Source organism: Kryptolebias marmoratus, linkage group LG12 (genome assembly GCF_001649575.2).
Source record: "Kryptolebias marmoratus isolate JLee-2015 linkage group LG12, ASM164957v2, whole genome shotgun sequence".
Lineage (NCBI taxonomy): Eukaryota > Metazoa > Chordata > Actinopteri > Cyprinodontiformes > Rivulidae > Kryptolebias > Kryptolebias marmoratus.
Window position 1 is genome coordinate 5074061 of NC_051441.1, and position 25537 is coordinate 5099597.

General features: G+C 42.4%; 2 protein-coding genes across 3 annotated transcripts; both read right to left on the minus strand.

Moving 5' to 3' along the window:
* Positions 1–488: 488 nt before the first annotated feature.
* aclya (ATP citrate lyase a) lies at positions 489–19231 on the minus strand. 2 transcript variants are annotated; one of them, XM_017429412.3, is made up of 28 exons: positions 19111–19231; positions 16000–16160; positions 14046–14168; positions 12898–12960; positions 12571–12761; positions 11197–11276; positions 10631–10761; positions 9149–9267; positions 8621–8757; positions 8461–8522; positions 7998–8115; positions 7758–7912; positions 7076–7169; positions 6690–6831; positions 6426–6594; positions 6237–6341; positions 5941–6137; positions 5783–5864; positions 5593–5703; positions 5358–5485; positions 4828–4921; positions 3700–3854; positions 3466–3616; positions 3238–3381; positions 3020–3133; positions 2624–2706; positions 2457–2533; positions 1448–1542 (listed from the first exon to the last, which is right to left on the minus strand). In XM_017429412.3, exons 2-28 carry the CDS (start codon positions 16156–16158, stop codon positions 1448–1450), a joined length of 3279 nt encoding a protein of 1092 aa, XP_017284901.1. In that variant the 5' UTR covers positions 16159–16160; positions 19111–19231. The 2 variants fall into 2 exon arrangements, with proteins under 2 accessions (XP_024864658.1, XP_017284901.1); XM_025008890.2 differs by lacking the exon at positions 19111–19231 and having other exon boundaries at positions 489–1542; positions 16000–16158.
* A 1145-nt stretch (positions 19232–20376) lies between these two features.
* LOC108243754 (2',3'-cyclic nucleotide 3' phosphodiesterase) lies at positions 20377–24980 on the minus strand. The gene is made up of 4 exons (XM_017429416.3): positions 24830–24980; positions 22269–23655; positions 22065–22183; positions 20377–21662 (listed from the first exon to the last, which is right to left on the minus strand). The coding sequence occupies exons 2-4, from the start codon at positions 23614–23616 to the stop codon at positions 21204–21206; spliced, it is 1926 nt and encodes a 641-aa protein (XP_017284905.1). The 5' UTR covers positions 23617–23655; positions 24830–24980; the 3' UTR covers positions 20377–21203.
* Positions 24981–25537: the final 557 nt, after the last annotated feature.

A 25537-nucleotide genomic window follows, 5' to 3' on the forward strand; every position in this document is an offset into this window, starting at 1 on the left:
GCTAAAATGGATATTTATGCTTCTGTTTTAATTAAAAATAAAATGTAAACTTTTTAACTTGTTCTATAGTGTTATGTGATCGTGAAATAATGGAGTTTATTTAGCCATACACTTTGCAGATTTTTCACTTGAATAAAGATTTATGCCGAAGCCATTATCAAAAACTAAGGCAGCCTGCAGTTACATCTCTCTTCATGCCTTCAAAAGTCAGGATAAATTAGTATTTTCCTCCTAAACTATTACTACTTAAATTACTCTTGCAAACCTCAGAGGGTTCAATAAAGAAAAGTTTGGAATGAGGTTTAACATTTCAACAGAAATTTGCTAAACAATAATGGTCAAGTGGACAAAATAATGTCATCAGTAACTTTGATGTTAATAATAAAGGTATCTCCTGTTATTTTATAGACAAAACCAAACTGAAAGGTATTTTTGACTGCAGCCATAATTGAAAAACTTTGCACAGAAAGTGACATTATGAGCAAGACGATGCAGTAATTCCATTTATTATATTTCTTTTACCTCAGATATAGTTGTGAACATACAGCACATTGGTACAGAAGCACATTTAGCTCACATGAGAACTGTTAGAAATTATTTTAGAGACAAAAGCAAACAAAAAATGTTTTATTTCCCTCCACAAAAATGTGCTCAAATAGTTTGGGTCTAATGTTTATGAACAGATAATGTACATAAGAGACATGTATACTGTGTGGCACTGAATGAGAGTTAATAATAAAGAAAAATGTTCAAGATCAGATATTATAATACCTTTAAAACTCAAATATAACAGAAATAAAACAATAAAAATGCAAAGATTCATTATAATAATTATGCTCAAAATGAAAAATATTGTTCTTAGTATTCAAATTGTAATCAAACTCAAAACATCTTTATGATTCAGTTCTCATATACATCTATTCCATTTAAATAATTGAAAAAAAAACAATTACAGCAAATGACAGTGGGCATAAATGAGTCGTTATAGTTCAGTTTGGCACAAAATGCTGACCAACAGTTCAGTTCTGGCACTGCGTTAAAAACGCCACAATGAAACAGTTCTATGAACCTTTTTTTTTCCTATTGATGCATTGATACATAAATAAAGCTCTGCTCTACAGTTTTTCTGATGTATTTGATCTGTGTTATTGCAGTACGGGATCACGTTGTGTTCTCAAACGGCACAGTGACGAGAGTAAAACATCGACACAACAGTCTGTAATGCAGACAAACATGCTCAACAAACACAATAATGTTATATTAATAACAGCACTTCGTTTATCGTGACCGATAGCAAGTTAAATAATCCCTGTTCACTCCCACAGTTGTTTACCTGCAGCATTGTTTGGCTTTCAGAACTAAAAATAGACAATTTACGACCATAAGAATTGTAACATCTTCCCTTTAAGGAACTGATGGGTCACATGGCACAGCTTATTCTCTTTGATTACATAGACATGTGCTCTGGAAGCACATAGGAGATGTCATCCCAGGGGTGGCGGTACAGACCCTGCTTCAGCCTCTTCTGGTCCAGGTAGTGTCCTGAGGAGATACAAAGTTAACAGATTTGTTTTAGGAGCAAGCTAGAAAAAAAAGGGACTCTTTAAAAAGTCTTTGGCTGATCCGAAAGGCTGCTGCCAGAGTTCTGATGAGAATTAAAGAGAGAAATATTCATCCAGTTTCAGCTTCTCTCCATCGGCTCCCTGTCAAATTCAGAATGGAGTTTAAATCTCGCTTCTATCACACAAAGCTCTCAACAACAAGGCTCCGTCATATAATAAAGATTTTATTGTTCCATATTTTCCTAACAGAGACTGCAGGTTTACTTGTGGTTCCTAGAGTTTCTAAAAGTAGAACAGGAGGCAGAGCGTTCAGTTATCAGTTTCTGCCCTTGAGGCTCTACTTTTAAGACCAGGCTTAAAACTTTCCTTTTTGATAAATCCAATAGTTAGGGCTGGCTTGGGTTTCCTAAAGTATCCCTTAGTTTTGCCGCTATAGGCTTGGACTGCTGGAGGACAAACTGACCACAGTTACTCTCTCTGCTCTCCATCTTTGTGTTTGTAATTGGTGTCAACATTAAACTGTGTTTTTTTTCCTTTCTCCCCATAGAAACTACACCTGAACCAATCATTCTGTGTTTGTCTGGATCCCATTCCTGTCCTCTCAGACCCCCCAGCCGGTCCAGGCAGCTGGCCGCCCAGCCTGTGCCTGGTTCTGGTTCTGGTTCAGGTTCTGCTGGAGGTTTCTTCACGTTAAACGGGACCCAATCCTTTCTGTCACCACTGTGCTGCTCAGGATGGGGGATTGTGACGAAGTGAAGACTCGATGCAATTTGCTGGCTTCCTTAGATAGATAACTTTTACTAATTGTCATTTTCTAATGTAATGAACGTATATGTGTTGTATTATAACAGGAATTGTATGTGAATTGGAACTATATGAATGAACTGAACTCACCAATGAATCCCATGCTGCGTCCCAGGACGAAGATGCCATTCAAGGCACCGACTTCCACAAACTCATCAGCCTCATCCCTGCGTGACAGACAAAGAATTTAAACTTAAGGTTATTTTACTAGTGTAGTTATTTTGAGCATGGGAACTTGTTATTGCTCCTTTTCTGACCGTGTAAATCCACCACAAGTCCTGAGTAAGTCTACGAAGGCCACACCAATGAGGCCATCCACATTCAAGATCAGGTTGGGTTTCTGGTTGAGGCGGAGAGAGAATAGAAGGTCAGGTGACAAAACAACTGAGTGATGATCATTTGTTGAAGCAGACAAAGGTTTAGATCAGTGGTCTCCAATCCTGGTCCTGGAGGGCCACCATCCTGCAGGTTTTCCTTGTTTCCCTGCTCCAACACACCTGATTCAGAGGTTAAATCACCTCTTCATGTTCTGCAGAAGCCTGTTAATCACCCGTTGATTCAAATCAGGTGTGTTGAAGCAGAGAAACAAGTAAAACCTGCAGGATGGTGGCCCTCCAGGACCAGGATTGGAGACCACTGGTTTAGATCCTTACTTTAGAGGTGGTGATCTTCTCTACTTCTAAAGCGTAGTCCAAGAGCTGAGAGGAAGGAAAGTTCTGCTTCACAAAGTCCTTCAGGATCTGAACTCTCATGTCAGGGTTGTTAATCTAAGGAAGGAAAGATAATATTGCCTGTTCAAGCCGTTTCGTTTTTCTGCAGTTTCTTTTTCTTTAGGTGATGTTTGTTTCTTTCATATATTACAAAGACTAACCGACTTGACTCTGTGTCCTATGCCCATAATCAACCTGCCGTCCTTCTTCATCTTGTTGACAAACTCCATGGGCAGCATGCCACTATCAAACGCATGGCTGAACTGCTTTGCTGCTGCGTCCAGGGCTCCTCCAAAGCGGTCACCCTAAAGGCATAAAGAGATGTTGGCTCATGGGGGACTTTTGACAGGTGTGGAAACACAGTAAACGAATAAATCGAAGCGTCTCACAATGGTGAGGAGGCCTGAGGTGAGGCTGGAGATCAGATCTTTACCAGCTCGGGCACAGACAATGGTGTTGTGAGCGCCGGAAACAGCGGGGCCGTGATCTGCCGTTACCATCAGGCACATCTCAATAAACTGGCAGGCGTACTTCGGCAACCTGCGCACAAGGCGGAAAATGGTTACGCAGGTTGCAAATGTCCCAGCAGCACTTTATACCAAAGAGCCATGCAAGGGTCCGACCTGCGCTGGAACCAAAGTAGGCCCAGAGTTCCTCCCAGGCCTATTTCGGACCTGAAGACCTCGGTGATGGGCATGCCAGCGTAGAGGAGCTCCTGGCCTCTCTCATCACAGATGCTGGTCATGAAGGAGGCTGGTTTACGGATCAGACCCAGCTCCTGCACAGCAGACGTTAGTCTCATTCAGAACAGCGTTATTTGGTTCAGTTTGTGTGCTTATGAGGAGCGTTTGCATCTTTATCTATCTTTATCAAAACTAAAACAGTTCAAATGTTAGCTTGGGCTCTTGGAGGTTCGTCTGTCAAAAAATAAAAACTGAAATAAATTGAAAAAAAATGAAAACCGATCCAGACTTCTTTTCTTTCTATCACATACGGCTGTTCAAATATCTGATTTCGCTCAACTTCTTTCTGATTTTGCCAACTAAAAAGTCATGATTTATAAATTCACTGAAATATTATCTACTTAAAACACGAAAAGTGGGATTGAAACAGTTTTTAAGTACTTATAATACAAGTTTATCATTCAGTTAAACAAGTTACTATAAATTATTAATAAGTGACAAAAGAAACGTGATTTAATTTATTCATAATACTGGAAATAGTATTCATGGGAGAAATGTAACCAAATACTTTAAGACATTTTCAGTTCAAAGCAAACATAAAGACAGTTTATTCTCATAATTTTGAAAAAATAAAAAACAAAGAAACCAAAAAAAAAAACAACTTTTAACCAGACCAGGGAAGTTGTGTTTAATTTTACTCTGAACAAAAAGTCCTAATTTAGAAGAAATTAAGATTAGAAATCCTGATTCTTTCTTTCTATTGAGGATAAAAGTTACTGAACCGAGTACAAGGAACTGGTTAAGAATTTAATTTTAACGTAAAAATTGTAAATAAAACCTCTACTTCACGTTTTTCTGAAAGCCGAGAAAAACAGATGAATTGTTTAACATATAAAAATGACCCATTAATCAGATAAAATATGGATTAATGTTCTTTCTGGGGTTTTGATACAACTGTCACCAGAAGTACGCAGGAAGTGCCCTTCCAGTGGCTGTATCTCTTTAATATTTAAGTTATCATCTCGTTTATGTGTTTTACAAATGTAAGGTGCATGCAGGCTCACTCACTCGAGCCCAGGAGTAATCCATCGGCACAGTGGGAGGAGGCACCTCCTCGGCTGGCTGAATTACTCCTTTGGCAACAAGATCATCGTAGACAGATCTGCACAGAAAAAAAAAAAAATCACACAAACAACAATGTAAAATCTAACAAGTCTGAGTCAGGTCCTCTGGAAGGTTCTTCTTTGTTGAAACGTTTCAACTTTTATCCAAAAGACTTCTTGAGTCTGAGGAGCTGCAAACAAACTGTCATTAGGCTGATGGTCCTCCTTCTGCATGTGAACAACTAGTTTTGGGTGTAACCAGCAACTAGTTGATTCACTATAAGAAGGTGCTGCTTGTAAGACTGAGTTAGCTTGCAGCTTATGGATAAAAGACGAAACGTTTCAACAAAGAAGAACCCGACTCAACCTTGTTAGATTCATCTACCTGGATTACTGAGCATGCATCAGGACAGCTATGTAAAATAAAATACAACAGGACTGTAAAAGCTTTGGCAACATGTCCTGAAGAATATTATACTTGTATGACAAACTGACTTGATGATCTCTCCCAGCTCATCAAAGCTCTTGGGGACAAAGGCACCAGCCTCTTTCAGAGCTTTGTTCTTGGCTACTGCTGTCTCAGAGGCCTGGTTGGCACAAGCTCCCGCATGGCCAAATTGCACCTGACGAGGAAAGAAAAGTGCAACAAGTTCAAAAAATTGTTGTTAAAACTACCATGTATTACCATAACGTCTCTTTAGTCAGCTGAGATGTAAATCTGCCCTTTTACCTCTGAGGAGAACATGGTGGCACAGGTGCCGATGCACCAGCACACCACTGGTTTTGTGATCCTGCCCTGTTTAATAGCCTGGCAGATCTTGTATTCTTCTGTGCCGCCAATCTGTAAGGGATTATGTTAGCAGACGAGTAGTTGCAATCAATGAAAGCTGCAGACTGCAAAGCCTAAAGGGTCTTCCCACCTCTCCGAGCACAACGATCATCTTCACTGCTGGAGTGTCCTGGTAGCGCAGAACATGGTCAGTGAACACAGAACCTGGGTATCTGCAGAGGAGCTCAGCATCACACAGCAGCTCAAACCAACACACTTCAATCCTCCACATGTAACACGGTTACACACCTGTCTCCGCCGATGGCCACGCCTTCGAAAACACCATCCGTAGTGCGGGAGATGATGTTGTTGAGCTCATTGGACATGCCGCCTGAGCGGGACACGTAGGCCACGCTGCCTGGACGGTAGAGCTTGGAGGCCAGGATGTTGTCCAGCATGCCTCCGGTGTTCCCGATCTTAAAACAGCCTGGCTTTATTCCTCCGACCTAAACAAAAACACACACACACAGTGTAGTTTGCTTTGACAGAAACAGCCAGCACAGAGGGATCCTGGATAATCTGATGAGAACGGAAGCAAAACTTACAGTTGCTGGTCCGATGATGGTGACACCCTTCTCATCTGCAACTTTAATGATCCTCCTGGTGTGGGCTTCAGGGATTCCCTCAGCAATGATGGCAATGGTGTGAATCTGAAAGCGGATGAGAAAAGAGGGGCTTAGCAACATCAAATGACATATTTCTTTGATTCAGATGATGCAGGAGGGGATGTTCACCTGTGGGTACTGCATGGTCTCCATGGTGCTTTCAAAGGCTGAACGCAAAGAGGCAAAGCTGATGAGCACATCCACGTCAGGGTGCTTCCTCATGGCGTCACTCATGTTTTTATACACAGGGAGGAGGATCTCCTTGTGCCCCCAGTAGAATTTCTGTTTGTGGTCTCCACTACAGGAAGAGAAGGGCAGAACAACCGTCACGACACACTCACTCACCGAGAGGCTGCAAACGCAGCAATCACGCTGCCAGCAGAGCAAACCTACGTGAACGGGTAGATCATTGCTGAAACAGACGGCTCATCTCTGGAGCAGACGTAATCAAAGTCCAGCATTCCCTGGACGGCCCGTGTCTGCATTCCCCACACCAGGGCCTTGGTGTGTTTGTTGAACAGGGTTGTTGCCTTTGCTGAGGAGAGAAAACATTTAGACACAAAAATGTACGACAAACTGGCAAAACTGGATGCATCAACATCAGGGAAGGTCTTCACCCAAAGACGTAAGAGAATATGTGAATGCAGCTTCTTTTTGCTGTCCAAAGAGGGCGCTAAAGCACCTAAGCTCAACCTTGTAAGACCACAAAGCTTTTTTTACCTGCTGTGTCAAAATAAGTGTTTCCCTACACAATCCTGTGTGTGTGTGTGTTTTCTCACCAACAGCAGCTCCAGTTTTAACCTTTTTGGTTGGTGAGCCCTCAACTCTAGCTTTGTTTTCAGAAGAAGGGACTTTTCTCCTGGATGATGGAGTCTGGAAGCAACAACGGAGAACAAAAAAAGGTCGATAAGTCCAGATTTTAACGTGTGACCCGCTTTCAGAGGTAAAAACAGGCTTCAAATAAGAGCTGGGCAGCCTTAGGCCTTCAGGTTATTTTATGAAACACCACCTGCACAGCAAGTTTCATTGTTCTTCACCTTCTATTCTATCATAAAAAATGTGTTTTAGTTCCAGACTGTGTTGCAATATTCGAGCATTAAAACAATATTCCATTATTTTATTATTATTATTATATATATTTGTAGATTTGAGGCAAACTGAAAACTGTGTAAGTGCACACACACACTTAGCTGAAATCCTTCACAGTGCACATTTTAATGGATGCCTCCGGGGGGGTTGCTGCATCGCACGACTGACTGAACTCCAGATTATCTGAGTGAGAGCGATGTCTGCACACAAAGGAGCTACTGGGTTCCTGATAATCTGCTTCACTAAAAGAACGAGACAGCGGGAGCCAAAACCGACTTTGTGCCAGTCCTCCAGCCCATTTAACGCCGCTCGTAGAGCTGACACGGCACCGCGGCAAACCGAATGTCGCCTCGGAGTCGGTGCGCGTCGTACCGACGTGCTGCTGCTGGAGTTGAGGAGGAAGTTGGCCGTGTGGGCAGCAACAGGAGGCTGGGTGGGGATGGGCCTGTGACCCAGAGCCATGCCCACGATGGCGGTCATGTGGGTTTCTGTGCCGAACACGTGAATTGGGATCCCGGTGGTTTTTCCTGCAGACGAAGGTTTTCAGAATCAGCGTGGTGTGTGACAATCACGAATGAGTTTACATGAAATGAGAAAAAAACGAAAACATACCAACTTCTCCCATCACTCTGAGACCTTCCTGGTAGTTGGGGCCGCCGCGGCGGACAAAAATGGAGACTTCATGCTCCTTCAGCGGCGCCTGATAGTCTCTGATCGCTCGAACAATCCCCTGCAACAGAAACAAACAATCGCGTGAATATTGATTCAGATTCACGCGGTTTTCTTTTTTTTGTATTTTGCTCTGACTTTTGGGAGTTGTAACTTTTATACTTTTCAAAGTATTTAACCATATTTATTAATATTTCCCTTATAGAAATACATGAATATCTCTTCAATTCCTTCAGGAATTAGTTCTCTACTTCAGCACACTTGTTCTGTTTTGTCTTCTTAAGCTACTTTTAGCTTTTAGCTGGTGTTTTGCTCCTTTTAGCTTTAACAGTTGAGTTTCAGCTTCTGCAGCAAATCTCTGTGATGCTGGTGGGTACTAAGAAAGAAGATGCATGTAGGACCGTACCTTGAAAGTTGCTGCAACATTTGTGAAGTTTGCAATGCTTCCTCCAATGATCAGAACCTTTCCTGCAACAAAATATTATCAAAGACTTTGGTTTTAGATTGAAACTATATGGAGATTTTTCTAGGCTTGAAATAAAAAGAGGTTTTAGAGATTTTCCCACCATCGGGGTGCTTCTCTCTCGTCATCAGGGACAGGATGGTCTTGGCGTAGTCGTAGGTCTGCTGTTCACTCGGCGCGCCTGAGTACTCCCCGTAATTGGCCAGCTCGTTGACGCCACCCAGGTCACAGATTGTGTCACTGCAAGTTTTATTTCCCCCGCCCCACAGAGACAAGAATGTCACCACAAGTGCATGTACTTCTCTGTGTTTGCTTATTTTTGAGTTTCCACCGCACAGCAAACAGATAAAACAAGTTAACGGGGCACACTGGGAGTAATTAGTCTCGGCTGATATGTCTGCGTGTCATGCTTCACATCCTCGACAGACGGGCACCACCCAATCCTCCTGACTCTCTCTAAAACAGCAGCATTTAAGAATCTAATTTAGCAGACAGCTTAATGAGCACCTTGAGCGTCTGCACATTCACTCAGGAAGCTCTCCTAACGCTAATTACGTTCAGTGGAACCATGAAATGAAGCCAAATTCAAATATAAAACTGAACAGGATCCCAGTTTTTAGTGGCGGGGTACCTGTACACCACCGAGGCCCCTCCTCCGGCCACCATGGTCCAGATTCTGCCTCGAGGATTGAGCAGAGTCAGTTTGAGGCTGGCGCCGCTCTTTGCATCAAGGTCAGCGATGTAGGCCTCCTGGGAAACAGAAAGAAAGTCCCGATCAGCATCCGTGGAAACGTTGGCAGCTGATGTGACACACGTCAGCGCTTGTTTGTGACATCCGGAGCCACAGCTGGTAGCTCGGGGTAAAAAAAGCCCCCAATCAAAGACCCCCGCTGTTCCTCATCCCCACTCTTCACTCACAGCAGCCCAATTAGTCTGAACCTTCTGCTGCACAGACAGTCAGACGAGGAGCAACCATCACGTGTACGCAAACATTTCATTAGTTTCTGCCAGTTCGACTCGTCTATTTATGAATTAGTGCTAAAAATTTAGGTTTTTCCGTCTCAAACACATTAGATCAGAAGTATCTTTTAATTTTTCAAAGACCAGCAATTAGAGTTGTCATCTTACAACTCAAGCTGAATAAAATTCATGCTTGGATTGCTCATTCATGCAGGGTTTTTTTTTTCTGTTTTCATTGATTTTCGGACATCTTTTCTTGTGTTACAGGTAGAATCTGGACTGCTGGTTTGGTTTCTGAAGCCACAAGTTTCTTTTAAATCCCGAATCATCATTCAGCATTCACACTATTGTGTTCCTGTTTTATTGTTTTTCCTTTTCTTTTTTTTTAAATCTAGCTACTTCTGCATACTTTGAGTTATTTTAGACATTAATATATCAGAAAACTCGGCGGATTCAGGAACTGAATGCCATGACTTTTGGTTTCTGTGACTTTTATACTTCTGCATTTACAAATACTTTCCCCATAGAAATACATTGAATTCCTTCAAAAACATTGTTTTCTTTTAAATCTGCTATTAATTAGTGTTTGGGGCCTTTAGTTTTGAGCTCTGCTTCTTTTAGCTTTACCAACTCAGGTTCTTCAGGAAATTTTAGAAAAGTCACTCAGCTCTCAGAATTCAAGATGCATTTTGAAAGAAAATGCATTTTCTCGAGTCAAGTTTAAATTAACAAAGATCTATGGTATTTGACTCATTTAAGAAAATAATTTCCAAAAGATAAAAAAAGCCTCTTCCTCTCTAAAAGAAAGTCAGGGTCTGAACCATTTATGGCTTTAATAAAACACTGACTGAACCAGTACGAACATGCATCTCTTTTTGGAAAAAAAGTAAAAAAGTGGAGTTTAAAGCAGTGAAAAAGTGACCTCGGTTGCATTTTGTGGCTTTATTTACCTGTAACATTAATTAAAATGAGTGTGATTTTATTATAAAATTATGTTTTATTGAACCTTTGGGAGAAATTGAAACAAATAATGATGGAGTCCTGTTTGACATCATGATTATTAATTTGCTCGTTATAGTCGGGGATCAGCAGCACCTGTTGCTGACAAATAAAGATCCAACGATCTGTTGCTGCGTCTCCAGATCTTCCTCACCTCAGGATACGCCTCCCTGCCGAAGGGGGGAGGGAACTCCACGTCTCCCCACTTGGCTTTGCAGATGTAATCAGCTGTTGCATCGATCTTTGCCGCCATGTCCAGCACATAAACTCCATCTTTTGTGACGACTAACAAGGGAAATAAAAAAAAGAAGCATGTTGAGATTTATAATGAATATTTGCTTTATTTTTAAGAGGAGAGTTTTCAGGTAGAGGTGAGCCACAGCCTTCCTGATGTCCCAGAAGGAGACGGCGGGGTTGTAAATATGAGGAGGAAGTGGCAGGATTTCAAAGCAGCAGCGCAGCCACAACAACACGAACAGCTGCCAGAGGGCATCTACTTTTACCCAATTACTTCATGCGTTCATCAAACAGCAAGCGCATGAATTATTTAATCATTTCCTCCCTCGATGGCAAAAATGTAGCAGAATCTTGTTTTATTATTCACCGCTGTTTTCCTCTTTGATGTCCTTTTTCCAGTTTCATAATCTCATAACGTATTGATGAACGACACTGAGAATAAAGCGAGGACGTCTTTCTACAAAGACAGAGATGGAAACCTACCCAGAGGGTTGATCTCCAGGTATGTGAAGAAGAGGTCCTCGTAGAGGTTGAAGAGTCCAATGATGAAGCTGGCAAGAACTCTGGACAGAAAAAAAAGACAATATCAGGGTTCTGTGCTCTTAAAGCTGTGCAATAAATCTTGTTTACAGTTAAAGTACTTAAAATGAGTGAGAAATTGATGAAAAAAATCATATTTCAGTGGATAATTTATAGTAACTTTGAAGAAGAGGAAGACATTTTCTTGCCAAGAGTTATTAATTTATCAAAATGAGCCTTTTTTTTATTTGTTCTGGAGTTATTACTGCGTGCTCTTTCAAAGTATAACAGGTTGTATTTATTATTGGTGCTGACTCATGTGAGATTTATTAACTCAGTGAACCGTGACTGATTCAGAGAAGGCCACAAAACGCTCTGCAGAGATAGGAAATACAATGTTTCACTTACATATGATAAGATTAAAATTAACAGCCTGAAAGACATGTCCTCAAATCATGTCTACGCCACAAAATATAATAAATCTTGCACGGACACAATTTGTAATGATTTCCATGACGCTTATCTGCATATTTCTCCTTGGATTCTGAGCTTACTATATGTATATTTGCAATAATTGACATGAATCACCTGTGAGTAAGATTTCTACCTTGTGCACATGAAAGATAAAATGTATAATTACATCTACAGGAGGACATGCAGTCCCGTTAACTCTGTAATAATTCAAAACATGACAAACTACAGGTTTGTTCAGGATGAGCCGAATGACAAACAGCCCACCTGTAAATGAACCGCAGACGCTCTCTGCAGGAGGAGAATAAATTTGATTTGTTTTCTCCGTCGTATGTCAAAATAAAGAGGGGGGGCGGGGGGGTCAGTCTGGCTGTCAGTTTAGCCGGCGGCTCCGTAACGAGAAAAAAAAAAACGGACCGACAAAAACCCAGAGTGCCTCTGCCTCCTCGCTGTCGGGCGGGCAGGGAAAACCAGCCTCCCGTGTTCAGTTTGGGAGGAGGAGGTGGGCGGAGTCATTTCTGGGGTTCAATGTCAGCCAAGGCGGCGAGAGCGGCCAGGATCTGCTTGTCACAAGAGCGGCGGCGGGGAGATGGATGGGAGGGTGAGTCGCTGTATCAAAACAGACGGACGTGCTCCGAATATAAAAAAAAACTGGGAGTGGGGGCTGACTGAAGAGAGGAAAAATGTCATTTGCTTAATGGAACCGTGTTCCTCCCTCTGCTTGAGACAGCTCTTACTTCATCTGTCTGCAGCTCCTCGTGACGACTCTCAAATCTCTTCACATGATGTAAAATAACCACAAATACTTCTGTTTTTCTGCTCTCCACTGCTAACAGAAAACTGGAAGTTATTTTGAATCGAACTTACGCCCTCTTGTCGTTGGGGGCCTTGCTCAGCAGTTCTTTCTTCACCTGCTCTTCGCTGATCTTCTCATCCACTCCAATCAGCAGCTTCTGCGCCTTGGCATCCACATCGCCGACATCCACCCCGCCCTCGTGGTGGAACAGCACGTAGTCCCCCTCCCGAGAGGCGTAAACGCACACGTAGAACTCCTCTGCCTGAACAGTGGACCACAAGGACAAAAAAAAAGGTCCATTAACAGACATTTATTTGCAAATAAACACATATCTTAAATGTTTAAACTGAGAAACTGCACCTTTTATGCACTGTATAAATGTATGATGAGAGGTTTACCTGCTTGTGAGGAACAAATGGCTCAATGAGGAAGTTCTTGAGAACACCTTTGGCTTTTCCCACCTGTGAATCATCAACAAGAGCAGGCTGCTTAAAAAGAGGAAACAAGTTTCAGTGAAAACAGGCTGGCACGTCATTTTATGGGTTATTAATAACTGCTCGAGCCATCATTTCTTTTCAGCATGTGCTACTGGGAGGAAATTATAATGACAAATAAACCCAAAGTAGATCCAAACAAATTGACATTTGAAAAGGAGGGAATAAAAAAAAAGGAAAAGTTGTCGTGTAGAGCTGCAGGCAAAGCCACAGCTCATTTAGTGGAAGCTGTCGCTGCTTCCCCGTTAAAGGCCAACGGGCAGAAAGTGTGAGCAGGGACGGGCTGAGAGAAAGACAGAGCTGCCATTTCCAAGAACAACAAGAGGAGGAAGACGAGGGGCCGGGAACGAAAAAGAAACGCCGTCTGATCTTTCAAGAAGCTGAAGCCGCTTACTAAACACCATTTATTTGCATTTTACTGGGGCAATATGGCAACTATTGCATTTATTTCCTGTAAGCAAATCGTGAGTAAACTGTAAAGAGGAGGTTCTGAACCCAACAAGAATAAGACCAAGATGATTTTAAGAAGCAGGACATCTAAGAAGCAAAATCTGTATCCATCATCTGCATGAAAGTCAATTATATAACCTACTAATGAGGGTAATTTGTCAGTGCAATAACTTGACCACTGCTCAGTTATGTTCCTCTCAGAGGACAACCATTTATTCTTATTTACTGCCAGTTTCATCTAATCTGTGAGGAGACGCAGCTTTACTTTCTGCACACAGACACTCTCCTTCGGTGCTTTATGAACCGAGGGGGTTCCTTCGTAACTCCCCGCTGGTTTATGAGGCACAGCGGCGTCTCGGAGCGGCATTGATGGACCGAGCGTTTGTTCAGCAGCGGAGCTCGCTGCAGCTGACTGGACTGATTTACGGTCCAGCAGCCGAACGACGAAGTAAACAGCTTTTAAGACAAATATGAATCTGGCAGGGAACGTGCACACAAAATGAAAAAATATATAGCATCGCTGCAACATTTTAAGGATGTAGGGGGAAGGAAAGAGGAGAGCTCACTCTCAGACATGGAGGGGGGAATGATCTGAGACGTACCATCGTCTCTCTCATGAGGCGGGACTTGAGCCACTCCTTGACACCGTTCAGGTCCAGGTTGACGCCAACCAGACCCAGCTTCCCTCGCCGTTTGATCAGCTGGTCGGGCTTCACCACCAGTCTCTGCAGGAGGAAAAAAGGAAACAGAGAGTTTGTTGAGATCATCAATTAATTTAGACTTCTTGTTTTGGTTATAAAACGCTACGCAGAGAAGATAAAATCACCTAAAGCTCATTTTGATGTCATAAATATAAATCCAGAAACAACTGAAGGAATATGTATCACCCACCACCTTTTTTACAGTCAGTTGGCAGTGGCAGCCATCTTGAACAGTGCTGATCAATCAGCTGTAGATGTATATCCACTGTCCAATTACTATTTTTGAGAGAAAAAGCTAGCTGAAAGCTAAAAGTAGCATTAAAAGAAAAACAGAGTAATAATGCTGAAATCTGCAGAAGAAGCTGAAACTTTAAAGCTAAAGGACAAACACTAACTACAAGCAAAAGGGAGCAAAATACAAGCTAAAAGCTAAAAGAAACAGAACACCTAGCTAACAGCTAAAAGAAACAAAATGCTAATTAGCGAAGAGTTAAAGCTAGTAAGAGTAGCTGAAAGCTAAAAGTAGCAAAACTGTAAATTAAAAGTAGCAAAAGGCTTTCTAAAAGCAAAAAAAATGGTTAGATGAAAGCTAGATATAGCAAATGACTAGCTAACAGCTTAAAGTAGCAAAAGGCTAGCTGAAAGCTAAAAGTGCATTAAAAGAAAAACAGAGTAATAACGCTGAAATTTGCAGAAGAAACTGAAACTTTAAAGCTAAAGGACGAACACTAACTACAAGCAAAAGGGAGCAAAATACAAGCTAAAAGAAACAGAACACCTAGCTAACAGCTAAAAGAAACAAAATGTTACTTAAAGGCAACAAATGTTAGCTGAGAGCTAGAACTAGTAAGAGTAGCTGAAAGCTAAACGTAGCATCAAAAGAAAAATAGAGTAAATATGCTTAAGCAGGTTTCAGAGAACGGTGCTTTTGAAGGAAGTGAAAAGATCTCAGTGCAAAATCTGTGTCAATAAAGTTAAACATTTAAAAAAATATAAAAGTTACAAAAGTCGAAGCATCTCCTGAAGGAGCTGAACGTTTCGATAGACGAGTGGCTAAAATAAAACAAAGTATGCAACAGTAGTTAGATTGTGAAAAACATGGAAAAGATTAATAAAAGCAGGAAAACTACAGAGCACAGCTGATTTAAATAGATAATTTATGGATATTATTCTGGAGAACTTGATGATTTGGTGAAGGAGTAATTAAACCATTTGAATCAGGTGTGTCGGAGCAGGACAGGGAGTTTGACACCTGCTATAATGAATGCTGACTCAGCATAACGACATCCAACCCCCCCCTCGGTGTAGCCGTCCGATAAAAGGAATGACTCACGACGGAGGAGCCATTAGGATCTGGGAGCTCGCCAGTGAGCGAAAGAGGAGAGGGTTGAGGGTGAAAGTTAATGTGATTTCCTAATCAATTCTCCAGCAGCGAACATCTCTGTGGATCTGCCCCCCCCGCATCCTCCACCTACCTTCCTGATAAAAGCCTTCAGCCCAGAGGGAGACATTTTGCTCTAAATTAGGTTTTATTCTTCAGTGTCTATCTGAGCTATGAGGAGCAGATGGTCAGGGAGGTAAAGATCTTCTTTCAGTCTTTTAAACCCAGCTGAGCTTCACCAATAAGGAAAGAAAACGAGATGCTTTTACTTTGCTTCATTACCACTAACAGAACTGATTTATCTCCATTCTCTCTGCTTTTTCAGCTAAAAAGCACCAAATGGCCACTCTGCCGCCAGCCTAAGTGTCTCTAAAAAGCAAGAGATCATCGTACGTCACAGATTTATGGTCCAAGTGTTCAGTCAGCTAAATCAACAAAAGCCCGACTTCACCTGACGCCGTTCGCAGCTCTCACCTCTGTCAGCAGCCATGGATGCTCCTGCGCCAGCCGGTCAAAGTCGGTCTCGGCCGTCACGTTGGCGAAACGGAACTTGTTCTGGACCGGCGCCGACATGCAGATGTACTTGTACAGGAACTCCTTCCCCGTCTGCTCCGAGATGGCTTTGGCCGACATGACTGCAGAGACAGACGTGAAGACGAATAAATGCAGAGGTTTGGACACAAACTGCTGACTTCAATGTTCTGGTTGCAACTGTTACTGAAAATAAACAATTAATGTAGTACGAATTTGACTATTTCCACATTTAACAGCTGAAATATTTGAATAAAGTTTAAATAATTGTTATAGGTAATGTTTATTAGTGCTCAAAATCCCTTCTTACAGAGCAACGTGACGAGACAGCGCACACGTTTTTGGTTTCTTTCAAAATAAAGACACAACAGAGCACTTCCTCCTTCGGGAGCTGAGTTTAGCTGAATGTAGGTGAGACATTAAACCGCTGCACACGTTTATAAATGATCTTCTGTTTTATATCTTCACTGTTTCACTCTGATAAAAACAAACATTTTAAATTACAACGCTGGTTACAACTTTTAAATTACGATTGAAGATCGTGATCGCATCAAACGCGAGGTAGGATGAGTGGAGGCGATTTAAAAAAGAAAAACAGGTTAGAGAGATTTTAGTTCTCTATCCAGATGTAACAGAACGTCTCATTTGTGTCATCCTGAATCCGGGAACAACCAGTGAAGCCGACTCTGATGATTCGGTCCGTTTGTTTTGATCTGACGTGATGCGGAGTCATTTTCTGCTCCAACTGCAGACATTTTAATAAAGTAAACATTAAAAACGAGCCGATTAAAGACAAAGCTCCTTGAGGTTCCTCGAGTTGCAGAAGAAGGAAATTCAAAAAGCCACAGATAGCATCTATAAACTTTATAGCTGAAGGGGTGGAGCTGTGACCTTTACACTTCGGCCACGTGTTTCCCTCCGACACCACGCACCAAGAAGATCAATAAGTTTAATAAATTTATTTAAATGAATCAGGTTGTTGTCATTGTTCCCATTCGACACAATGTTTGATCTGATTTGTGTTCTGTTTGTGTCTGTTTGTCAGAGATTAATAATTATTAGAGCCCTGGGTCAGCCATCAGAACCATGTTTTCCTGGTTAAAGTTTCTAAATATTCTGCTATTTTAATCGTTCACATAGCAAAACGTTCAGCTAGATCAGGAATAACAAGCTCTCACTTTTGTTTTCTGTAACTTTTGAAGTTAAAGAAACTAAAATTAAATTAGAAATACTCTGAGATGCCTTCAGTTCCTTCAAAAACATTTTTCTCTTTAAAATCCGCTTCAGCAAACTGCCTGTTTTTGTCTTCTTAAGATACTTTTAGCTAGTTTTGCTGATTTTAGCTTTTGGTCACTGTTATACTACTTTTAGCTATTATGTACAGTTTTGCTTTTTTAGCTTTTAGCTACTGTATTGTTAGCTTTTGTTTTTTGTTGATTTTAGCTTAGCTAAGGTTAAGTTAATTTTAACTTTTAGCAAACTATTTGTTCATTTTATCTTTTAGCTATAGTTTTGTTGATTTTAGCTTCTAGTGAAGGTGTGCTAATTGTAGCTTTTAGCTGTTTTACTTATCTTAGCTATTATCTGCAGTTTTGCTCTTTTTAGCTTTTAGCTACTGTATTGCTGGCTTTTGCTCTTTGTTAATTTTAGCTTTTAGTTTTGCTGGTTTTCTGGTTTTGCTGATTTTAGCTATAAGCTACTAGTACGGCTTTTACCTAATTACCACAGTTTCACTAGTAACCACTTCTAAAAGCTAATGTTTAGCTAATTACAGCTGCTGTTTGAGCTTCTTCAGCTGTTTTTCAGTGACATCTCAGCCGTCTCGGCATGTTTCCAGTTTAAGGTTTTAAGCTGCTGGGCTGGATTAACAAACATTTTGTCTGTTTAACTGAACTTCCTTTTATTCTGCATAATTCTGATCCAACATCGGCCATCTTTACTGAAGAGAAACCTGGATCTGACGCTAATGAGACGCTCGTCCATCCTTGGAGGACATTTTCCCTCCTGGAATCAGCTGGACAGTAGTTTCAAGAAGAGAGCTTCGAATTACTACCTCTAAAAACTTAACAACTGGTGTGTGCCGCTGCAGAGACAAAGCACCTGCCGTCTATTTCTGTGTCTCATTAAGCTGAAAGCCCTGACGTCGACCCGCTGCGCCTCGAGTCGTTTCCTAAATGGACGGACGGTTCTGCCTTGGACGGCCTTCATCATCGATCCTCGTTGCTCCCAGGCCGAGCAGATGAGGTTTAATAATCCCCCGAACTCCTCCAGGGTCCATTTGTCATCCTGCTTTTCAGCGTAACCGACCTGTCAGAGGTGTTAAACATCACAGTGACACAAACAAGGCATGCATGTCGCCCGCCACCTTCCATTTTATTGTTTTAGACTGAGATTGTCTCATGTTGACATAGGTTGGACCGTGAAAACAACATTTTGTCTCATGTGACAGTTTGCATCACGATCGACTACCACGTCAATTTTTTACCTCAAAATCTATGAACTAGCTGTGGCGTCCATCTTGAATTGGGTTGGATCCAAAAGTTAACCAGTTTTAAAGGCACATCCAAGGATTACACCCTGAAAGTTTCATTCAAATCCGTCCAGTGGTTTGTGAGATATTTTGCTAACAGACAGACAGAGCTGACTCCAAATCCTTTAGTGCCCAGGACATGTGTTGGGGATCACTCTCAGCTACTACCACAGCAAACTTTAGGTCGTTATCTGGAATTCTGGCTAAGTTGGAGCCATTTCTGTGACTTAAAACCTTAAGGAGCTGCAGATTTACACAAGTTCAATTAAAATCCGTCCACTTGTTCGTGAGATATTTTGCTAACAGACAAACACAGACGGGTTCAGCCAGCTTGTTTCATTCATTTACATCACAGCTTTATATAATAAAAAACTTATTGAATATAATTGGTTAAAAAGGCTAAATAATTACTGCGTAGCGGGGGGTATTAGGTTTAAAAAAAGCGGAACTTGTTTCACGTTTTTTGTTTTTTTTTTGCGCCAACAATAAAGAATAAATATTTAATTTTACAGACAGAGTTTTACCTTTTTTCCTGTTTGTTTTATTTAAAGTTGCAGCTGAAAGTCTCGGGGTGGGTGTGTGGATGTCCTCAGCCGCTCCGTCCCGGTCCTCTCTCTGCCGGAGACAAACTGGCTTCCGGCGAGTTTTTGTCTCGAGCGTGAATCTGCCGACGGGGACAGCTGACGTTTCCCGGCCTCTGATTGGCTCGTTCCGCATGATGCGTTCATGGACCGTAAGGAATTTCACAACACGGCAAACATTTCGCAGCAGACAGCAAAAACAGAAAAAAAAAAGTTTTGATATTCGAGATAAGATTAAAAGACGTGTTATGTTAGATTATAAGACTTAAACGATTTAAATTAATCTAGATGTTGATAGAAACATTCTGCTTCTCATGCACGCTCATTTTTCTTATGCTCATACTGTATTTTATTCTATTTTTGTACTTTTATTTGTATTATTGCCTCATTTATTTGCATATTCTCGGGCCTTTTAGGTTACAACACCTCGGTCAACTCCTGCTGTTTATTAAAGTGCTTTTAAATAAACCCGGCAGTAGCAATTATGCAGATTTAATTTGTAAAATAAACATTTTTTGTATAAAAAAACAATGCTATTTACTCATTGAGTAATAATACCACACATGAATACAAACCTAAAACACAGAGGAAGTATATAATTATTTCACCAAGTGTTTATCTTTTGGCCTAAAAATACCCAAGTTACGTGAAAACGCTGCTCTTATAGTCGTTACATTTCCTCATTTTGCAATTGCAATTTGCAAAAGGTGCAAGACTACAGGAAGGAAAGGTTTTCGCCTCAGATGCTGAGAAACGCCTTGCGCATTCGTGGCTGCTCAGCCTTATTTGATAAAACATGTTCAGATTTTGATCAACAAGTCTTGAAATTGTAATGAAAGCCTTCATTCTGAGCAGCAGATCATCTGCACCCTTGTTTAGGTGTTAAGGTTGGTCTGGTTTCTTGGTTGAAGTCTGCAGCACGCACTGATGCAAAGACAAGCTGATGGAATATCAGGGCAAATTACTTCATTGTGTTTGGAAACAGCATCTCATTTTAAAAGATGCACATGTTAGCTAAAAGAATGCTCAGTTTGATCAAACCTGAAAAGGAAGCCAATGAGGATTACTCAGACCAAGCCACTAGTGCCACCTGCTGGTTTACTCAGTCAATTACAAGTGTATGCTTAGAGTAGATAACTAACCAAAAACTGCAGAGAAAACTGTCCCATTTACAAAAAAAAATGCACGAACAACAGTCAAGACAAGAGATTACTGGAGCAAAAGCATTTTATTTTTATCAAGTGTACAAAACAAGTGCAAAAATAGTGATTCGTAAGAGCTACATAAAGTAGGACTTCAAAAATTACAGCTACAAGATACAAGTTGGAACATCGTACATGGAGGTGCTCTTCAAAAAGAGGATTACGTAGTAAAATGATTGCAACACATGGACTTAGATTCACAGCATTTCATAAGTACTAAGTGCAAGCTGCAGAAACATGCCAAATTCTTTAGCATTCTCCCTCTTAAACTGTGCACGAGGCAAAGATTCAACAAGGAAGGATCTCTACAAATTACATTCATTCTAACATAACTTTGGCCCAAATGCTATCACTATTTCTTGCTAAGCTGCACAAAACGTGGAAATGTCAGTACTGTAGAAGTAAAACTATGGCAGAAGGAGCGAGTCTGCTGTAGACACACGGGTACTTTAGCAGATTAGTAATGTGTTAATACAGTTAAACAGGAATGCATGCAGTAGAAGTACCTAGTTTCACATCTGAACACTGAGAAACACTGCTGTGTAGAAAGAGGAGTCGTCTAAGTTTGCAATAAATGATGTAACTGCGAATTATGCTTGGCAAAAACGGCAGCTAATGTAACTTTTCACCGACGGAACAGAACCGAACCATACTGACAAGTCTAACTCAGTCAAAAGGCATCTTAGGTTGTGGTGCAAATTAATGTTAAAAAAAGGCACACAGCTTGTGGATTTAGGCTGGCTAGAACTGAAACCCTAAATGCTGCAGAAACACACCAACCTTGGAAAAAAGAAAGCCTATGCCTTAAATTTACCAAACGCCTCACATTCAGATCTACAGAATGGCACACTTCAGCTTCTTCTTCTTCTCGTGCTCCTTTTTGGTTGGCTCGACCTCCCTGCGTCCGTAGAAGCTGGAGAAGCACGCCGGGGCTCTGACGGGCTCCTTGAGCTCGAGCATCCACCTCCCTTCGCCGTAATACCTTAGCGAGCCGAGCTCCAGCTCCTTCGCCGCCGGTGCCTCCGCCTGCTGCAGCGCCAGGATCTGGAGCAGGTCGATGCCCGTCTGAACCGACTGGACGCCCTCTGCGCAGCCCAGAGTGACGTGGGCGCGGCTTCCGGGAGGCAGCGAGGCGGCTGCGGGGACGTCAGACTCCACCTCCTTCTCGCCATCAGCTGGCCAAAGGTGGAGCTGCTCCTCGGTGAGGGACACTCTGGCGCCGACGGTGCGAGGAGTGATAAAGAGGGCAGTCAGGGACAGCTCGAACACAGAGCCGTAGGACTTTACGACAGCCTAGAATGTGGAGAGAAAACAAAATTTCTACATTTAAGAAAAATTCATGATAAACCAGAGAAAAGGTGACTGCTGAGCTGAGTGACTGATGAAATATGAAACTAAAACAGAGTTGTGAAAGTTAAAAACAAGCAGAACAGAGGCCAAAAGTAGCAAAGATTTCAGGAGGAACTGAAAATATCTCAATGGGAAATTTTAATTTTAAGATAAATAACTTTAAAAGTATCAGAGTAAATCAAACCACAGCATTCTTCCTCATGGAGCTGAATGTTTTGTTAAATTAATGATTCAAATAAAGTTTTCAGACGTAGTTTGACTGCAAAAAAAAGCTCAGAGGCAACAATCATGGTATGATTGCTTTCACCATTTACAACAATTAAAAAAAAAAAAAAAAAAACTTACTGGATTCTGGGCATACTCTTTGGCACCAGCAGCTTTTCCGTAGTTGCAGAACTTGGTAGTGCAGTGGAGGGCTGCCTTGGCCTCGAAGTACTGCTCCAGCTCCACAGACTTTCCTGCGACTGCAATTAAGACACGATCAAGCTGCACCTTAGTCAAACCCGATACTTTAATCTTCTCACTGAAAACCGTTTCAGTGACACTCACAGTCGTCCAGGTGGTTCTTGAAGTCGTCCAAAGATTCCAGTGTTTTCAGGAAGCCCATCGCCGCCGACTTGACCTTCTCCTGTACCGAGGACAGGAGAAACCAGCCGTAGTAAAGAGGGAGGGACGTGTCCTCGAGCGGAACTTTCATCGCTTCCAGCTGGGCCTCCTCCAGCTCTCGGCCGCTCTTCTCCTTCAGCTGAGCCGAATCCCGGCTCCATTCGGTTTGCGGCTCCAGGAAGAGGGCGACGAGGTTGTGCTCCTTCGCGATCTCTCCCAGGCAACCCAGCCGATCGTGGGTGTGGTTGGTATCATCCACCACGACCAGCACAGAGGAAGTCGTCTCTTCACGGCAGCGGGCAGCTACGGCCTCGTCCAGAGCTTTGTACCCATCAGCAGAGGACTTTGGATTTTCTGGTTTGATACCGTGATTATCGGCACAGAAAACAGAGCACTGGTCTTTGTAGGCGTCGGCGATGGCACGCGCCAAGAAGCTCTTACCGCTTCCTGGGAGGCCCCTGAGGACCACGAGGGTGCGGGAGATCCTCAGGGCATCTTTGGTTTCGTCCTGTTCTAAAATGGCAAAAGACAGAGAGCCAGAAGCGGGGGCTACATTTTCTTCCTTTGGAGGCTCAGCGTCTTTCTGCTCGGATTTAACACCTTCAGCTTCCACGGGCGTGACGGACTCCGATTTAGCTTCTTTCTGATCCTTGGCAGGTTCTCCACTTCCGACCTCAGCTGGTGCTTCCGCCGGCTTCTCAGAGGAAACAACTTTCTCCAGAACAGCTTCTACTGGCGCCTCTTTCACCGTCTCAGCTTCAGCCGTAGTGCGCGGTTCGTCCTCAGCCTTCACCGGTTCTGGTGCCTCCTTCTCTTGGATCGGCGGCTCCACGGCGGCTGGTGCAGGTAATGTTTTCTCCTCTGGTCCAGCTTCTGGAACCAGTTCTGCTGGTTTCCCTGGCTCTGGTTCAGGGGCGCTCTCTGCCTGGTGTGTTTGTAGAGGCTCTGGCTCGTTCTCTGGCACGGGCTGCTGCTCGGTGCTTTCTGGTTTTGTGCCTAAAGCTGCAACTGGGTCAGAGACCTTTTGGGATGACTCTGCAGATTCTGGCGGTGCCACCGCACTGGGCTCGGGCTCCTTGTCGGATTTGTCTTCGACCGGCACGTCCTTATTTTCCACCACGACCGGCTCTTCCATTTCCTTTGTGCTCGCCACATCTGCAGCCTGTGGCCCGGCCTCTTCCGCGGCAGCTGGCGGATTCTCAGGCTCCGTCGTCTCCACATTTACCTCTTTTTCCACCACAGTCTCCTCTTGCTTTTGAGTTTCTGACACTTCACTCTTCTCTGCGTCCATGCCTGGTTTTAAAGTCAAAATCTGCACACCACCATATACCTTAAAATACACAATTAAAACCAATTAGAGCAGAAACGACTGGAATGATCAAACCAATTGTCCCGTTAAAGGACCATTACTTACAATTTAACATCTCTGTGTGAAATATTGCTATTTATACAAAAATAAGTGCTGTATGCACTTTCAGTAGCTAAAAATAAGGGACCATCTGGATAGCGGTCAAAGTCTAAAATAGGAAGTTGCTCAATATCTAAGTTCAAGCAGACAATTAGGAAATTATTGCTTTTGTATATTAAATTTTTTTACTTCAAAAAGGTATGGTGAATGTGCAGAATATGGGACCTTGAACAAGAGTTTAGGCAACGGTTTTGGTTCAGCGGGGAGTTTTGCAACTCCGTGCACAAACTGAAAGGTGAAAGCGAAATGCAGTTTATTCAAATTTACACCAAAAAGCGGAGGACAATAACCTCACGCTCCACGGGTTAACAGCAACCTTGTGTGGTGATAATGTGCCTGAAAGCAGACAAAAGGTGAGGCAAATGGTGCTTTGACACAAAGTTGTTTTAATTCTAGCAAACTGCATTGTGTTGCATGTGGTGGAAATTTTAAACTTTAGACTCTGGATTTATTGACAAATAGGGGAAATAATGTCAGTAAGAAAAAGAGGAAGAGCCTGCAGCTCAACTCAAGTGTTGCAACAAAGCCCCAAGCTAAATGTGAAACTCTTTTATTTTCAGACTAAAACAACTGAAACTAAAGCGTCAAGTTGAACCATTTGTAGGATTTAAAAAAACTAATACCACTGATTTGTTTAAACACAAACGGCGTTAATTACCATTTTTTTGTTGTTTCAAACAAAAACAATGAAGCATGTTTTACTATATATTACCTTTTTTTAAATTAAGCGTTTAAGATGGTTTGAAAAGTGGAGTCAAATTTCTTGTTAAAACAAAGAAAAGCGGTGCACCCGTCAGGCGGGGAGTGGCGTGGACCGTAATGGTTAGCACGCCAGACAAAAACAATTAAAAACCTCCGGGCTGCGGGAGCCACGGCGCGCCGCCGCCGCGCCTCGAGCAACTTTACCCGGGGAGAGCTGCGGGCACGAGTCGGTGAGGAAGCCGAGGTACAACCCGGGTGGCGTGGGGTGGGGAACAACGAGGCAGGAGTGGCGACAAAGCGTCTGAAAAGGCTTGCCAAAAAGATGCCAGCTTACCGAGAGCGCGGAGAAGCCCCGACAGCCGCTGCTGACCACGCGTTTCCTCCCTCCGAGCACAATGACGCCGCAGAGCTGCCGGACGCAGAAACCACACGGAAAAAAAAGACACGGAAACTCCCGGGAGCGCGCATCTGGGCGTGGCTACGGATACGCCCCTGGAAACCGGAAGTGAGCACAAATAAGATTTTTATTATTATTGCGCTATTATTCAGCTGGTTCACACTATTGTTTAATTCTTTTTTTTATTATTTCAAGACACTGGCTCTATTTTTGTCTTCTTCTGCTACTTTTACCTATTAGCCAAATTGTTTAACAACACCAGTTTCAGCATTCACGCTGCATTTCCACAGAAAATAAATGCAGTTTCTGTAGTTAGGGTTGGTTTTTGTTTTTAATGCACTTTATAAATAATTCATTGTATTATTTTTATTTATTTGTGAAAGAAAAGAATAACAAAACAGGCCATAGGATGGATGGATAGTTTATTGACCCCAGAGGTAGAGTCACCAGCTTATCCGATTTGTTCCACATGTGCGGTTCTCTACCAGAGGCCTGGGAGCTTCGGGTTTTTGTTGTTCTGGACAGAAACCTCTGAGGTCGTTCCTGAGGTCTGAGGTTTGAGGGTCGCACCACCGAGGCCTTCACTGTCCATAGCTTCTCTCGTTCAGCTCTTGGTATTTCTCAAGCTTCTCCTGTTCTTTCTAA